The sequence below is a fragment of the Tripterygium wilfordii genome, chromosome 9 (assembly GCF_013401445.1).
Source record: "Tripterygium wilfordii isolate XIE 37 chromosome 9, ASM1340144v1, whole genome shotgun sequence".
Lineage (NCBI taxonomy): Eukaryota > Viridiplantae > Streptophyta > Magnoliopsida > Celastrales > Celastraceae > Tripterygium > Tripterygium wilfordii.
In genome coordinates, this window is record NC_052240.1 from 12,455,922 (window position 1) to 12,471,466 (window position 15,545).

The 15,545-nt window shown below is 37.8% G+C and overlaps 3 protein-coding genes across 4 annotated transcripts; 1 reads left to right on the top strand and 2 right to left on the bottom strand.

Annotated features, from left to right (window-relative positions):
* LOC120005728 (mitochondrial-processing peptidase subunit alpha-like) lies at positions 1-9,019 on the bottom strand. 2 transcript variants are annotated; one of them, XM_038855521.1, is made up of 13 exons: positions 8,892-9,019; positions 7,930-8,175; positions 7,539-7,835; positions 7,283-7,450; positions 6,958-7,125; positions 6,788-6,871; positions 6,319-6,385; positions 5,928-6,025; positions 3,515-3,587; positions 3,361-3,431; positions 3,177-3,226; positions 781-893; positions 1-667 (listed from the first exon to the last, which is right to left on the bottom strand). In XM_038855521.1, the coding sequence occupies exons 2-13, from the start codon at positions 8,164-8,166 to the stop codon at positions 615-617; spliced, it is 1,479 nt and encodes a 492-aa protein (XP_038711449.1). In that variant the 5' UTR covers positions 8,167-8,175; positions 8,892-9,019; the 3' UTR covers positions 1-614. The 2 variants fall into 2 exon arrangements, with proteins under 2 accessions (XP_038711449.1, XP_038711448.1); XM_038855520.1 differs by having other exon boundaries at positions 7,930-8,172; positions 8,875-8,994.
* A 179-nt stretch (positions 9,020-9,198) lies between these two features.
* On the top strand, positions 9,199-10,998 carry LOC120006111 (AP-4 complex subunit sigma). Its single transcript, XM_038856007.1, has 4 exons — positions 9,199-9,388; positions 9,968-10,054; positions 10,461-10,529; positions 10,652-10,998. The coding sequence occupies exons 1-4, from the start codon at positions 9,248-9,250 to the stop codon at positions 10,784-10,786; spliced, it is 432 nt and encodes a 143-aa protein (XP_038711935.1). The 5' UTR covers positions 9,199-9,247; the 3' UTR covers positions 10,787-10,998.
* Positions 10,999-11,194: 196 nt separating this feature from the next.
* On the bottom strand, positions 11,195-15,012 carry LOC120006109 (vacuolar protein sorting-associated protein 32 homolog 2). Its single transcript, XM_038856006.1, has 8 exons — positions 14,813-15,012; positions 14,594-14,706; positions 13,165-13,264; positions 12,701-12,786; positions 12,497-12,588; positions 12,022-12,136; positions 11,708-11,903; positions 11,195-11,558 (listed from the first exon to the last, which is right to left on the bottom strand). The coding sequence occupies exons 2-7, from the start codon at positions 14,669-14,671 to the stop codon at positions 11,712-11,714; spliced, it is 663 nt and encodes a 220-aa protein (XP_038711934.1). The 5' UTR covers positions 14,672-14,706; positions 14,813-15,012; the 3' UTR covers positions 11,195-11,558; positions 11,708-11,711.
* Positions 15,013-15,545: the final 533 nt, after the last annotated feature.

Sequence of the window (15,545 nt, forward strand, 5' to 3'; positions counted from 1 at the left end):
TCTCACAAGCTATTGAATAATCATTATTAGCAAATTTATCAGTTCAAAAGACTGAGAATGCTCCAGCCACTTCAAATTGTTCTCAACACAAACACTAGATGGATGAATGATGATGTATAAATAAAAAAGAGGTAAACAACTCTCGTGCACAAAAATCTACAATGGACAGAATCAAAGACAGATATGATGTCTTCAGGAATTGAACTTACAAGGTTTTACCCCTACAACTCTGGGCCACAAGCTTGCGTGCTCCAGATGGGTGATAAATATACCACAAAAAGCTTTGGTCCAACAACGTACCAACGAAAGCTGTTAAATGCTCGGTATTTAATGAACGAATCGACCACAGAAGCTCATCAACTTTTCAAAGTATTAAAATAATTGAATACAACATCAAACAGGGGATATCCAAATCAACCAGAACAGCGAGCAGAAATTATGAGGCATTTCGAAAACCGGCTCCTCAGGGACCATCAATTTATTGATAATAATGGAACATCCAAGTCTCTTATTTTCATCTGAAATTGGAATATGAGAGCTTTGAAGGTTTGCAGATGCACCACAATATCAGTTACTTGTCAGGTGCATGGCCAATTGGAATCAAAAAAGAGATTTCATTTTGACTTGAACTTGCTGCTGACTGAATCATAGGTTGGAATGTTGATAACTGCAGAACACACAATAGAAAATGAATATCATCAGAGAAAATCTTATTCTTTATAGTTAAAACTTAAAACATGATATGACAAAGGAGTATTCTTAAAAAGCCAAGACAAATACCATCTCCATAAGATGCCATAGTGAGAGGGGAGGAGAGTAGCTTTTGGGATATTGAAGTGATATCCTTCAGCGAAACTTCGTCCACAGCCTTGAGGAAATGCTCAATTGGTTTCCTGAAATAGAAAACATTTGCATAAATAAATGTAAAATATACCGCATTACACTAACCTGAGATATTACAAACATGGAAGGACTTAGAACGTTATGAAACAAAGCATAAGTTGCTAATTTAGCAAATGTCAAAACCCAAAAAAATGTATCTCCCACATTAATATGGACTAGAAAATCAAGTTTTGCACCAGATTTTTAAAATCTAAGCTGGCTGGTTGGACTGTAAATGGCGATTATGGATAAATCATTTTGGTCCTTCCAAACCGCTGGTCTGCGGCAACCCAAAATGACCCTGTTGGGTTTTAATGGACTGGCCAGGTCTTAGATCTTAGACAAAACTTTTTTTTTCCAGTTTTCATTGATTAAAAAAAAACTTAAAACTTAAAAGTCAAAGCCTAAAACTAAAATCGTCTCTCTTACTCTAACTTACCCCCCACATTGAAGGTTTGAACTCTGAAACCCTAAGTTGAGTGTCAAATCATATCCCCATCATCGTCTGAAAAGACTGAAATTGAAGCCCTCAAAACCGTGATGCCTTCTTGCATCTTGGAAAGTTGGAACTCTGAGACCATGCTCCACACTTTGAGTGTCATCAGATGCACAACACAAACAGAGAATCACAACTAAATTTTTTTTTTTGATGAATGGAGGAGCGGACTTGATGGAGAGCGTCAGGATGCAGAGTTTGAAGCAGATAGTATGAGAAAGAAAAAGACCATAAGAAGTGGTGGAGACATTGAGGATTTTGAGTGGAGTGATTGTAATCATCGAAGGAGGAGGATATCTAAAACTGATTTTGTTATGTCTCTGAATATACATACATGTGCTCATCTTTCTCCCATTCTTCCTGCAATGATCTCACCAGTCCAACTGACGACCCCCGGGACTTTTTTCAGGTTGTAGCCCCGGTAGGGTTTTAAAACACTGTTTTGCACTAATCAGCAGCTCCCAGAAACTCCAACCACATCAGTACTCATAATAATAAATAAATAAATAATGGACAATGGAATAGGTAGGGCATGATCAACTCCGCAGGTGAACACGCCATGAAAACTTACCAAAACTAGGTGATTCTCATTCCCAGTTAAGTAATAACTAATAAGCATCAAAGACATGCCAAGGAAGGAGCGCAGTTATTCTGTGGTATTTGGTAATTATGTCCCTATATTAAAGGTGTTTGACCAGGAAAAAGATCACCCTACGGCCCAAAAAAAAAACAACTTACATTATATATTCATTTCAGTTCATTCCACTGACGGAGAAAAATAACACATACTGCTGGCCACAGCTAGATTTATCATTTCGTCTGCATATACCCTGTTTATCATGGCTAAGAAGTAAGAAAAAGGGTAATATTTTAGTATTTGGTCTCGAATCTCGATATACCCCTGTTATAATGACTAAGAGACTACCTAGGTAAATAATTCCCGTGCACAAAGCTCCCACAATACGCAGGGTCGGGACAGACATCATGTACATAGACAACATTTACATAGACCTTACCCCACATAATATATGGAGAGGACGTTTCCAAGAATCGAACTTGTGACCTCTAGGTAAGGTTGTTAGAATGGCATGAATCGCAATTTGATTCGACTTTGAACGAAAACGAGACGAATCGTCATTTGAATCGCATTGCAAAAGGAATCTACGATTCAGTTTGTGAATCGCACAAATCGACGAGTCAAACGATTCCAATCGAGTAAGAGGCTGCGGCAAATGCGGGTGAGGAGAGGGTGAGTAGTCTACAGCTGGAGCAAGAGGGCATAAGCCACAACAGCGGATGAACTAAGGAAGTTACAGTGGAAGAGCCAGTGGTGCGTAGACCGATAGAAAGACTCATCATCCCCATCGTTTAAGAGCTTTTCCTCCATCGTCATAGAAAGAGAGAACCATCTCTGAGTTCCTTTGGTACCTCCGCTCAGTGATTTGGTGAGAAACTATAGTAACTAGGGCTCATGTAAAAGGAGGACCCGTGTTGAAGAAGCTTCTCAGTCAACACTTATTTTGGTCAACTTGCTCTACACAACTTTAATATTATTAAAACGGCACAACTTTGATAAAGTTTATGCAAAAATTACTGCATTATTTCTTTTGCCTCTAGGTTGCACCAACTCTACCACTAAGAGACTACCTAACAACACAGAAAATAATATATAGATCATGCGAATTGCAAGGAGAAGAAAACATATATTTATCAAGGGCTTTGCCAATGGAAATATGGAATCATCATAATCTGAAGCCCTTATGGCACCAGAGAAACAGAGTCGTGACTCAGATCATACCTCGTGCCATACGTCAAAACCTGCCTACCTATATCTTCTGAAGCAACCATCTGCAAAAAAAAAAAAAAAAAACACCTCATATTTAAGCAAATAAGAATTAAGAGAACCGTAATAGAGAATGGTTATCTTTCAGTTGGGCTTGGATTCACATCTGCGATCAGGAAAGAAAGAAGATGTCACATACTCTGGATTCCAAATTCATTAAAATGGTAGACTTGGTCGACTGTTTGGCACGATCCAGCTCTTGATGGCCAACTGCAGAGAGTTAAGAAAGTTACAGTCCAACAAGCTGCATCCAGAATAACATAACTACCACGATAGCAAGAATTGCACACAACCTTCTCCTGGTGTTGCAACGGATATGAGCTCTTGAGCTGCTAAATCAATGGCATTTGATACTAAATCTGAACCCTGAGACCAGAAGAGTGAATAACTTCAACAGGAGCACAATCATGCAGAAATTACAGGATAAAAACAATATGCAGAAAACACTGACATTGAAGAACAAGAACATTGAAGACATATAGCCACATTAATGCCTCATATGCCTAAAAATACATCCATAATTTGCAAACCATCAGAGGCCTAAAACATTGCGAAACTCTAGCATTAATAGGCACAAGAATGCTGAGCCGGACTTTTTCTTTCTTTCTTTGGGAGGCGGGTTGGGTGTTGGGGATGGGGCACAGATTAATACAATTTTGGATAAAATGAAAGCAGCCGCTACCCTTTACCAGCCCTTGCATCTTCTTGCACTGCCTCTAGGGGATGCCTCTACAGCTGTCATTATTACCCTCATATGCCTCTCATCTTCTTCTTGGATTATCACACACACCAAACCATCCATATACATTTAATCCACAAAGATAAGAATTTGCTGCTAAATGACCAACCACCACAACAACGAAAGACCCCTCTCCCAAAACCATCAAATCCAACTTCAAAACTCCCACACACATTCATCCCATCACTTAACCCAAACATCAAGCGTCGTGAGTGAACTGAATATCTAAGATTTAAATATATAAATTATAACAAATTTGTTCTTGCAGTGAGAATAACCCTCTTAAAAAAGTTAACGCACTTAATTCCAACACCAAAGACAGCCAACACTGGCTTGCAAAAGAAAAGCAATTAAATCTACATTTCAAAACAGAGAGAAAACAATGTGGGCATGCATCCATATACTGCCCAATATTGCCAATGCCAATCAAACAATTAAAGATTTGTCGGTCTGCAATGGCAGTAAGCAGCACAAATATCACAAGAATCCTCAATTGGGAAAGGCACAACTGATAGATGCCTCTCCATGAAAAGAGGTCATCCATCCAAGCTAAACGGCTTATTTCCCATCTTAAATCAAGCAATACAAGACTTTAAGAGTTTAATTCTCTTTTTTTAGAGGTGTTGGATCAATTGCAGTTCCCTTGTTCAGAATTCTAGAAATAACAATTGCATTGAACCGCTTTTATCATGGACTGACCAAGATTCAACTTCTCAACATGCTTCCACTTGAAGCAAGTTTTTATGGAAACTTGTCCTTACATGGCCAATTTGCATGCTATCTATCCAAATGGCTTTCTGATTGGATCAAACCATTGATCTGTGATGTAGACATCCATCATTGAGGTTTCAAACTCTCTTCCATTTAAAAGAAGCATCCATCATCAAGGTTTCTAGAGTTCTTTCCGCCAATCACTAGCATGAATCCTCTTTTCATTAAAAACACAACTCAAGGCCTGGTTGACTTTTGGAAAAATGAATATCAAGAAATTTATCTGGTCAAAGCAACTGGAGGGAATAAAACAAAGAGATGTAGGCTTGGGATTCTTCATTAAGAGTCAATGATTGTGCATCCAATTTATAAATTGAACCTAGAAATAACATGATCTCCAAGTAAGAGATCTTACCTGCTTTCCAAGTGAAAAAATAATGTAACTTCATCTATCCAAAATTGCTATGTATTCAACAAATGCTTCTCTTTTTTCTATGAAAATTATGAAATACCATTTTAACACTATACAGAATCAATGAAAGACCTAGCTGAAGGAGAAGTGCTTCCAGTAGAATGGACAGAAACGTGCACTTATAGATAACAATGCCATAATATTTCTTTTTTGAATGCTCAAAATATAATTAAAATTAGATCTCTTCAATAAGCTAGGATCTAACAAATTGGGTTGTAGCTTTGACTCGAGGGGCTGAATAACAATCATAGTAATCATATTACCCAAGAATTCCAAATTTTCAAGGTGAAAGAACATCCTAAATTTAAGTCTTTAAAAACAAAGGTGATAAAAAACTGGCACACCATGTGGAATTCTTGCATGATTATGAGGAAAGGGGATAGTTCCTATATTCACATGCCATTTAGGCTAATTGATTCCTTCCGGTATGGCAAAATTCCTTTAGTGTTCATCTTATCCTACGGTCCTGCATAATAGGACACAATGTTTCCACTACTCAGATTTAAATTGGATTTTACCATTTCCTCATATTTAGTATTTTAGTCTAGGGTCCCTTTGCACACCACCACCCTCCACCCCCCAAGTGAAGAATGGGTTTCCCTTTCTGCTCAGACATCAACAAACTTAAGATGATAGCATAGAACGAACATATAGAAAGAGCAATTGACGAGAAGTTGTTACAAACCCCATTTTAGGCTACTTTGCAGTTTAATATCATAAATACTTCTTTCGACAGGGACAGGTTGTCTACTGAGATAACTGAACTTTCTAATTGATGACTTACAGTAGTAGCTTGGATACCGAATATGCCAGAATGATTGTAGATGTTACTGAATGCTGAAAAAGACTCAACCTCAGGAAACCGATTCAAGACACGACGATCTGCAGATCATATCAGGGTAAAACCAAGTTGAAGAATGTGAGATGATTATATCAATGGAAAAAAGTTGCTTCTCCGCATGGTAAAAGCAAATAAAAAAGTAAAAGACAAAAAGTGTAGGTATTACAGAAAATAGAGAATCACATATGGAAACATACAAACAAGTAGCTACAACAAATGGCAGGCAGCGTAGCAGCATTGCCTAAGCACATAAAAGCATTTGTGCATCCATTCCCATTTTCTAACATTACTCACAAATTATAATCAAACCGAGATCGCGTATAGTAGAACTTACATAGCCTTGAGTACATCCCTTTTCCAGGGCCACCAGTGGAGAATGATCCACCTCCTCCCATTAGCATCTGCATTATAATCACATTTCATTACGGCCTTTCAAGGTGGTATCCAATAAGAATGACAGAAGGAAAATCTTTCAGATTTAGATATCCCAAATTTCGGATACTTTTTCTTTATTTATTTCAGTCTATATGCATATAAGTTATATAATTTTAACGCTACTTAATATGTAGGACATAGTTTATAAAAAATAAAAATAAAATAAAAAAAGGAGGAAAAAACATTGATCATATTAATAAAATAAATTTCAAAATAATAAATAACAGTATATTAGTACAAAATTCCATTGACATAATATTGTACAAATAGAAGGAACGAACTAGGTAAAAGACCCAGACAGCAGTATCATTCTAGACAGACCAAAAAAAGTCATTCAGGACTTGATATGGAAGTTCAAATATGTAAACCTGAAGCACAGACAGAGTCATAGCATCCTTCTCCTCATGCCAACCACCAGGCAATTCAAATGCAAGAGAGAAATGCGTTTTTCCCTGCAAGGCAATATGACATTTAAAAGGCTTGGATGAATGGCAAGAAAGATAAGGTCTTTCAAATCCTTATGAGTTATGATGCATACCCCTGCGTCAGCTTGACAACGATAATCGCCTCCAACATACACAGATTTCGGCTCTTCAGGACGAGGCATACTTGGTAGGTCAGACAAAAGTGGTTCAGCAACTGATAACAGTTCCCCATGCTCAACACCAGATGCAGCAAGAACCATCCGAGAAGCAGTATAATTTTCCTAAAATTTTCATAACATAGCATAGTCTAAGATACGGAAAGATTAGCCAAATTTGGTAAACAAAAAAAAAAAAAAGGAGAGAGAGAGAGAGATAAAATGATAAGATAATAACATGGAATAGATATCAAACTCATAGAAAAAAATTTCTCAGACTCACAGCAACAAACTTCTCCAAAATATTACTATTCAATCTATGTATTGCAGATTCCGGGGCTAAAAGAGGATTTGCCAATGCACCACAATACCCAGCAGAGTGAATTGCCTCCAAAAGCAAGCAGGGTGGATTGTTGGAAGCTTCGCTGATTTCATTTTTTATTTTATGAAGCTGCATAAATAGAGTGTCACTTCTGTGTAGCCAAAGTTATTTTGCAAGAGAACATTAGCTGATGTATGCAAAAATCATGGAAATATACCTGTTCATTGACCTCCCAATCCAGGAAAGCAGGGTTTATGACAGAGTCCACCAGCACCTCTACCATTTCAGGTACATAAGACTTCAGAGCATCATAGGTATATCCCATCTGCTCCCTTGATCCCGAGGCTGATACGTGTCCACCAATTGCCTCTACTTCCCGCACAACTCGGAGGTGGCTTCGATTTCTTGTGCTATTGAAGGCCATGCGCTCCAGAAGATGTGTAGCACCAAAAGTGTCTGGTGATTCATAGATTGAACCACAGTCGACATATAACCCAATTGATGCTACAGGATTCTGATGGGCAACACAATCAAACAGTAACTTCTCAATAATCTAAAACTTTAATCCTTACGTGACTTCCATGATTCCTTAAACGATACACACATACCGATGAAGTTTCTGAGACAATTTTGACACCGTTTTGAAGAGTTGTGATTTTGATTTCGCTTGGTTCAACATAATCAGGCAATGCAGGTGGGTGGCCAACACCTGCAAGAGGGAAATTTAGAGGCGGCAAGGACTTGGACTGCTCCCCAGTCAGCCAACTAAAGAAACCACCAGAAGAGGATGACTTCGCGGCAATGGCGCTTGAACTTGCAAATCTTGCAGGTGCTCTGTTCCACATGCGACCCTAAACCAGTTTGATTTCAGAAATATTGCATTTCCATATAAACAGAAATTCCAGATACAATTATATATATAAAATAAAAATAAAAAAGAAGCGGCAAGACTCAGCTAATCACACCATGTCAAGTGAACATCATGAAGATACCTTGTACAAGCACTACTGCTACCTCCTCTCAAATATTACCCATTTTCAAAAATGTGTTATACCCAAATGAATATTTGATTGCCCATCTATCTAGCTGAAACAAAATTCCAAATCCAAAATTCCTAGAAAAAATTTCATAGTTAAAGCCAAAACTTCACATTCCAAAAATTATCAAAATTCATTACTATAGTCTAATACGAAACAAGTGAACACTTCGTGTTTATATTTCTCGTTTTCCAGCAAGACGCAAACAAATATAATTAACCCAATCAGTTCCATTATATTACGACCATGTCGTGCATCACTGTCTTTGCGATATAAGCGCCAAGTTGCATCAATATTCTCATAACATAATGCTAGCAACAAACGAAAACCTAGCATATCCAATGAACATATTTTTTCTGCAATTGAACTATGATCAGATCCAACAGCTAATAGAACGCGTAACCTAGGATTTCACAGACACAATAATTTCTATCAAAACAAGTATATCTGATACTTGGCAACGGGATCCAATGAGTACGGGACGAAGTTAAGATCACTGGAGACGACGATACTAACCTTGAGAGCCCGAAGGCGAGAAGCGGAGGTCCTGTACATGGCGGTCGATTGTTGCTGCACGGTCTCGAACTTTCTTTTTAGCGGCTGTTGTGGGGGAGACTCGCTGAAGAGGGTTACTCCGTTAATCACCGGCGTATTGGGTAGCGGTTAAAAAAGGCCCTAGCTGTAAGACCAAAGCTGGGCCCAAAAGAATAGTCTGGTGGGTAATACCCACTGTCAAGCCCAATGGTAATGGGCTAAATAGTCAGCCCATAAATTTTGGGCCTGGTAATTGATGCGGGTCCTAATCGGGTAACAAAATTGGGTCAGTCGACGTTCTCAACGAAAAGGTCGTCCTTGCGCAGAGAGCGCGAGAGAAAGAGGAAGAAGGGAGATGGGGATCAGATTCATATTGATGGTGAACAAGCAAGGGCAGACTCGTCTTGCCCAGTACTACGAATGGCTCACCCTCGAAGAACGTCGTGCTCTTGAGGGTGAAATTGTTCGCAAATGCCTCGCCCGTAACGAACAACAGGTGTTCGTGTCTCTCTTTCTCGTACTGTTTTTGTTTATTTCAGCTTCGTTTGTTTGTGTTAGATTTAATCCTAAACCCTCTGTATCCTCTGGAAATTATTTATTTTGAATTGATTTTGGTATAATTCGGTACTCTTAGATCCCAATTCAGTGGATTCGCCAATTAAGAATTGATTTAGATTTAGATTTAGATTTAGAAATCAATCAATTTCTTCGAGCTGATGCCTTTACTGATTTGGAAATACCAGGAATGATTTAGATCAATCCCTCATACAGTATAGAGATGTCAATGTAGTCGAATCAACCCGTTACCTTTGATTCCAAAGCACATTGCAATGTTTGGGGTGTTTGTTCCCCATTTATATGCTTGCTTGAGCTGCTCACCTGCTATACTGGTAAAATTTGGGTTGACATGATTGTTATTTGATTCCTATAATGAGCAATTACTTGGATTCTGTATGTGCCCTTCTCTGCAAACCTGTGGTGTTCCTGAGCATTTTTTTGGGTTGCTGGAATTACTTTTTAGTCCGTATCAGTCCTCATGTTTCGTGTTGATCCTGTTTTCCCCTTGTGACAACAGTGTTCATTTGTTGAGCACCGCAACTACAAAATCGTGTACAGACGCTATGCCTCACTCTTTTTCTTGGTTGGAGTCGACAACGATGAAGTAAGTTCCCGCGTTTCTGCTCATTGGTTGATGTATAGTAGTTATTGCCAATATAGATAACTGTGTTGGTGAAAAGAAAGGCACTTGAGCTTTTTTAGTTGTTTGCTATTGACAACAAACAAGTATTTGCATATTGGGGCATAGGGCATTATCTTCCATAGAAGGTGCGTTGAATATTCTCTGTTTACTAGAAAAGAATGGGTCTTCCAAGTATTGTCCGCATGTATTGTCCGTGAGCATGGACTAGATGTTCATCTATTACACTGAATTATCTGATTGAAACCCTTGATATGCGTTATGTTTGTTGTGTTTGTATTTCAGCTTGTTACTCGACTCCAGCTAACTTTGTGTTGATATTACTATTTAAAATTTTTTATATTTGTTTCTTTTTCCTTTGATGTCACAGAATGAGCTTGCGATTCTTGAATTCATACATCTGTTAGTGGAAACCATGGACCGACACTTCGGTAATGTGGTAAGTTTTCTTAGGAGAACAACAAATTGCTTGCCTATGCTGATAAAGTAGCATTTTGAGGTTCATGTTCTTGTCTTTTTAATGAGAGTTTACTTGGCTTTCCTTTTTCTCGTCTGTTGCAGTGTGAGCTTGACATTATGTTCCATCTAGAGAAGGCACACTTCATGTTGGAAGAAATGGTCATGAACGGGTGTATTGTTGAGACAAGCAAGGCGAACATCCTGACCCCTATACAGCTGATGGACAAAACATCATGAAGGGTTGCTTAATTAAGACATTTAATTGGAATTAAGGATTTGCATCAATTTCTTGTTTCTATCTGTCGTGCGATAAGCCAGAACTTGCTTGAAAATTCTACAGTGAACCTGCAATGACTATTTGAGTGCTTGATTGTAATTATCTGTTCATGAAATGTCGAGTTTATGGATTACTTAACTTCTGCCCAATAAATTTGAGATTCTTTAATATATGGTTATGGTGTTATACTAAAGGAGGTTGAGATGAAGCTTTAATCATGGTACAAAATTTGGCATCACAAACAATGGGTATTGGAAGAACAAAAGGGAAAAAAAAATACATAACTTGAAATAATTATACTGCTACAAATAATAAAAGCCAACAGGAGTGCAACAGACAGATTTCCCAACCAATCCAACACTAGCTCCAGAGCAATGCGGGAAATAATTATATACTACAAATAATAACATAGCTTCAATACAATACAAGGACATAACATTAACTGGATGCATGACTCAGATTGTTAAAACAATATTAACTTGGTGACATTTCATAAGATTAAACATTGAAAGATGTTTTCAGTGTTTTTGAAGCAATGTCTAAAACAAAAAAAGAAGATCACAATCTTAATTTAAAGCTCCAAATCACAGGACACAAGTTTTGTGCGGAAATTTGTTTATGCAATCTCTATATACATTGTGCGTTCACCACTTACTGCACACAGAAATCTGGATCTGTGAAAGGAGTCCCACAATAATACAATAAGGCCGACTTTTGAACAATTTTTGCATCCTGCATGGAAGAAATTGCATTAGAAAGCTGATTTTGTTAACGTAATTCAATAGGCTTTAAACATGGGAACTAAAAGTTAGTCAGCATGTAAATATGTACCTTCATCATTGCTAAAAAGGGAAATCAGAACATGAAAAAGATGAGGGAACCTGTCTAGAGTGCCATCTCAGCCTGTAAGGCAGCAAGTTCATCCTCCTCAGCTGTACGCTTTTGTGGAGCAGGACGGGCTGGCTGACGGCCTGCTGGGACTTGCACTGGAGCCGCAGGAGCTGTTGTCGCTGGCTGAAGAAGCTGTTCCTCCAATTCAGCACCTTCAAGTTCCTCAAGTTCTGCTTCCAGTTCATCCTGAAACAATTATGTTTAGATTTCTTAACAAATTCATTATGATGCTCAACAAGGTGCAAGTACTGCAAACATCAGTGAACCCTATAAGTAGTCTTATAAGCACAAGGAGAACAATAACCTCGTCAAAATCAGCTGCAGCACCAATTGGAGTTGACAATGCTTCTTGAATCTGTTTCATGTTCTCGGTTTGCTCGTTGATCTCATCCATGGTCTTGTCCACATCATCTATATTCCTGTAAAACAATCCACCAGTTTTACCTATAAGCAACACTTGAACTAAAAAAATTTTAAAAAAAACACATCAAAAAATATGTTCACGAAAAATGTTTCTCGATTAAAGCAACACAGCAACTAAACGCACAATGAACATTACCATCAAATTGCAGATATACAATCCTATATATTGAAGTTACATCATCTACTCAGGAGAAGCAAAATGTACTATATACTAATAACCTTCCAAACTAAAAGACAAATTCCAAATGTTTTCACCATAAGCTAGTCAAACAAAGAGGAATCACATAGGAGCACCAATGAATTCTTAAGGCCTAAAAACAGAACAGCAGCTGAAATGAAGAAAAATTGCTGCATACGTTGCTTTCTGCATTGCCTTCATTGCAGAAGCTCCAGTTCTCAATGCATCCACAGTCTCAGTCGTAGCCTTTGCACCTTCTAACATTATCATCTAAAATCAATTGCCAAGACATATCAATTTAGGCATCATTCCACGCATCCAATCTCATAAACTTTGTGAAACGAAGAGGAAAGAATACGATTATGCCATATTCAACGCTAACCTGGTCATGAATGCGCAGTTGGAAATTTCCAAGCTGTTCTATTTGCTGCTCATATAACCTCTTCCTCTTCAAACACTGTATAGCCGCTGCATGAGACAATCTCATTGTTAACATTGTAAAAGAGAGTTGGGCAGTTATACTCAAAACACGTTCATTGTTCAGGAGAGATAGAAGTTACACCAGATATGCAACCCACAGATCATCACAGAGCAAAAGAAAAGGTTCACAGCCTAATTGGAGGGAAAAAAAAATGCCCCTCAAATATTTTAGAAGGCATATTAAAAATATATAAATATAGTGATCTACACTTGAAAAGTTGAAATGAAATCACTGAAGGAAAAGAAAGAGTCAATTGAGTGCATAGAACAACAAAAAGAATGTTCATGTAACCAAGATGACCAACACCAAAAAAAAATCTGTAAGAATACTTAAAACAAAATTCCATGTGCAATCTGTAAGCATACCCCTTTTGTTCTTCAATCTGGTAAAATCTCTGGCCTTTTCAACCTCTGCAGCAGCTTTTTTCAGAAGTACTTTCTCCTTCTTCTCTAGCATTTCCAGTGTCTGTACCATTCAAAATTTTAAGGCTTAGTAGCAAAATAGCAAAAGCAATAGTTTAAACTTTAAAGTTTGGGTGGGGGAAGGCATTAGTAGTATGATTAGCAAGGTACAGAACTCATTGTATCAATGATCAATTGAGCAGCCCTAACTCCCAATTTAACAATCTTATAGGAATAACACACACAGACATTAGCACAGAGGGAGTGGGAAGAGAGAGAGAAAAAGAGACAATGAAGCATTTCATAAACCTAAAAAAATAAGGGTACAGGTAATAAAAGTTAAAAAAAAAAAAAAGATCCCAAGGGGAACTTCATCAGGACATTGACAAGCATTCTAGCTCAAAAGTTAACAAATCACAAATCAAACCAATTGGAATGATAACAATAGAGATGAGGCCAAGTATAAATGTTTTATAACCTTGACAGCTTGATTGGTTATCCTCAAAAGGTGCTGTGAAGAAAAAATTGACATACAAGATTGATCTTTCATTTTCATCCATTGATATCTAAAAACAATTACTAAACTCGAAATGTTGTTAAAATCATCCACCACAATGCTTATCCTGACAAATTTCACACATATCCTATGTATACCTTGGGGATGTGATTACTAAGGTTTTCAAGTCATCATTAGGCATTCATTTATAATCTCTGCATACTTAGTTTTAAAATTAATTCAAGTAATAGAAATCAGAATGCCACTTGAATTGGACATTCTAATAAAGTTTCTAATAATTATCGGTGTACAGGGGTGGTGTAACCTCTACAAGTTCAATTCCTAGAAATAGCCCCTGCACATATTATGTGGGGATAAGGTTTGCGTACATATTGCATCCGACCCCATCCAAGCCTTGTGCACGAGAGTTGTTTACCTTTGTCGTTGCAAAGTGTTTCTTTCTTTTTTAATTGAAAGATACACCCAAATTCATTAAAGGCTCCAAGGAGGTGTCACCAACATACAGCCCAAGCATCAGAATAACAATTCGATCACACTCTACAACTCCACTAAACAATAAGGAAATAGAATCAAGCCAACCTTACCCAAATTCACCAAAACTTGAAAAACGTTATGTTTTTAACAATTGGCAAAGGAATTCCCATGCCCACATTTCCTCCCCATAGTTCTTGCTTTCACCAGGGTATGACTTTAGCTTTTGTGATCCACACAAAAAAATTGAAATAAGCAATTGTTTTCTCTCATTCTAAATCCCCAAACTAACTTCTCCCAGTTGACATCAATAAAAGGATTACCAAACGCACATAACAACCCAAAAGATAACAGATAAATCGCCGCAACTAACAAAGTAAAACAAGACAGTCATCCGCATCATACCTCATTTAACTTGTCTAAAGTAGTTAAAGCATTAGTTTCCTGCTTAGGTTTCCCGAAAAGCCTGTTAAACATAGACATGGTCGATCCTCCGCTTTGAAAACCCTTGCGATTCCCTGCGTCAGAAATTAAACGTCAACGCCATAAAACCATCAAGACCTCAATCCAAGAAATAAAGATCGACGCAAATAAATATGATCGAATTGAAATTCATGTTAGGACCAGTAAAATGGATGAATTAGATCGGAGAGATTGGGATCAAAGTGGTAGGTAGATTGTTAGGGCTCTCAATAGGAATATGTGAAATTATGTCAGAGAGGGGGAGAAAGAGAGATGTTATTGCATCGGAATTTGCTTAGGCGTGTTGTGTTAGATGGATATCGAACAGCGGGGGAAGCTGGTTTCCCTTTCTTTACGTCGTTCAAGTCACGGACTCTCCACGTGGCTTCCACTTCTTGACTCTTGTTTGTTATCCTCACCGGAGCGGGTTTACCCAACCCGTATCTTGGTTCGGTTCCGGAGTCCGGCCTTCCAAAACCCAATTCATAACCTGGCTTTTGAATTGTTTGGTCATTCAAAGAAATTGAATCAGCTTATATATATATTTTTTAAAACAAAATCAATATGCAACTAATGAATTAAACCCACACTATTTTTTTTATGCGAACTTTGTAAGCATATAGAAAGAATTCAGGGTGACCAAGTTCGCTTGAATCATTATATAACCAAGGGATCCAAGTTCAACTCTCCACGTCAACACCCTGCAATTTATAAGATATTTGGAGGTAGTGGAATAATCCATCAGGGTTTACATGGTTAAACATTATACATTATACAAGTAAAATATTACTCTTCCAATAAATGCACTCTAATTGTTCCACAGTGCAAGTTCCATGTTAGAAAATTTTATCACTTAATAAGACTTACAGTACAGTCTATAGGATGCAGACTCCTT

Bases quoted from the DNA above. Each gene is read 5' to 3' on its own strand.
- LOC120005728 (XM_038855520.1), bottom strand. From the start codon at position 8,913: ATGTACAGGACCTCCGCTTCTCGCCTTCGGGCTCTCAAG. The intron at 7,126-7,282 runs GTGAGTCTGAGA...TGAAAATTTTAG, and splicing joins TTTTGGAGAAGTTTGTTGCT to GAAAATTATACTGCTTCTCG. The intron at 668-780 runs GTATTTGTCTTG...TGTGTTCTGCAG, and splicing joins TATGGCATCTTATGGAGATG to TTATCAACATTCCAACCTAT.
- LOC120006111 (XM_038856007.1), top strand. From the start codon at position 9,248: ATGGGGATCAGATTCATATTGATGGTGAACAAGCAAGGGCAGACTCGT. The intron at 10,055-10,460 runs GTAAGTTCCCGC...TTGATGTCACAG, and splicing joins TTGGAGTCGACAACGATGAA to AATGAGCTTGCGATTCTTGA. The intron at 10,530-10,651 runs GTAAGTTTTCTT...CGTCTGTTGCAG, and splicing joins ACCGACACTTCGGTAATGTG to TGTGAGCTTGACATTATGTT.
- LOC120006109 (XM_038856006.1), bottom strand. From the start codon at position 14,671: ATGTCTATGTTTAACAGGCTTTTCGGGAAACCTAAGCAGGAAACTAAT. The intron at 12,787-13,164 runs GTATGCTTACAG...TGTCTCATGCAG, and splicing joins CAGATTGAAGAACAAAAGGG to CGGCTATACAGTGTTTGAAG. The intron at 12,589-12,700 runs GTTAGCGTTGAA...AATTGATTTTAG, and splicing joins AACTGCGCATTCATGACCAG to ATGATAATGTTAGAAGGTGC.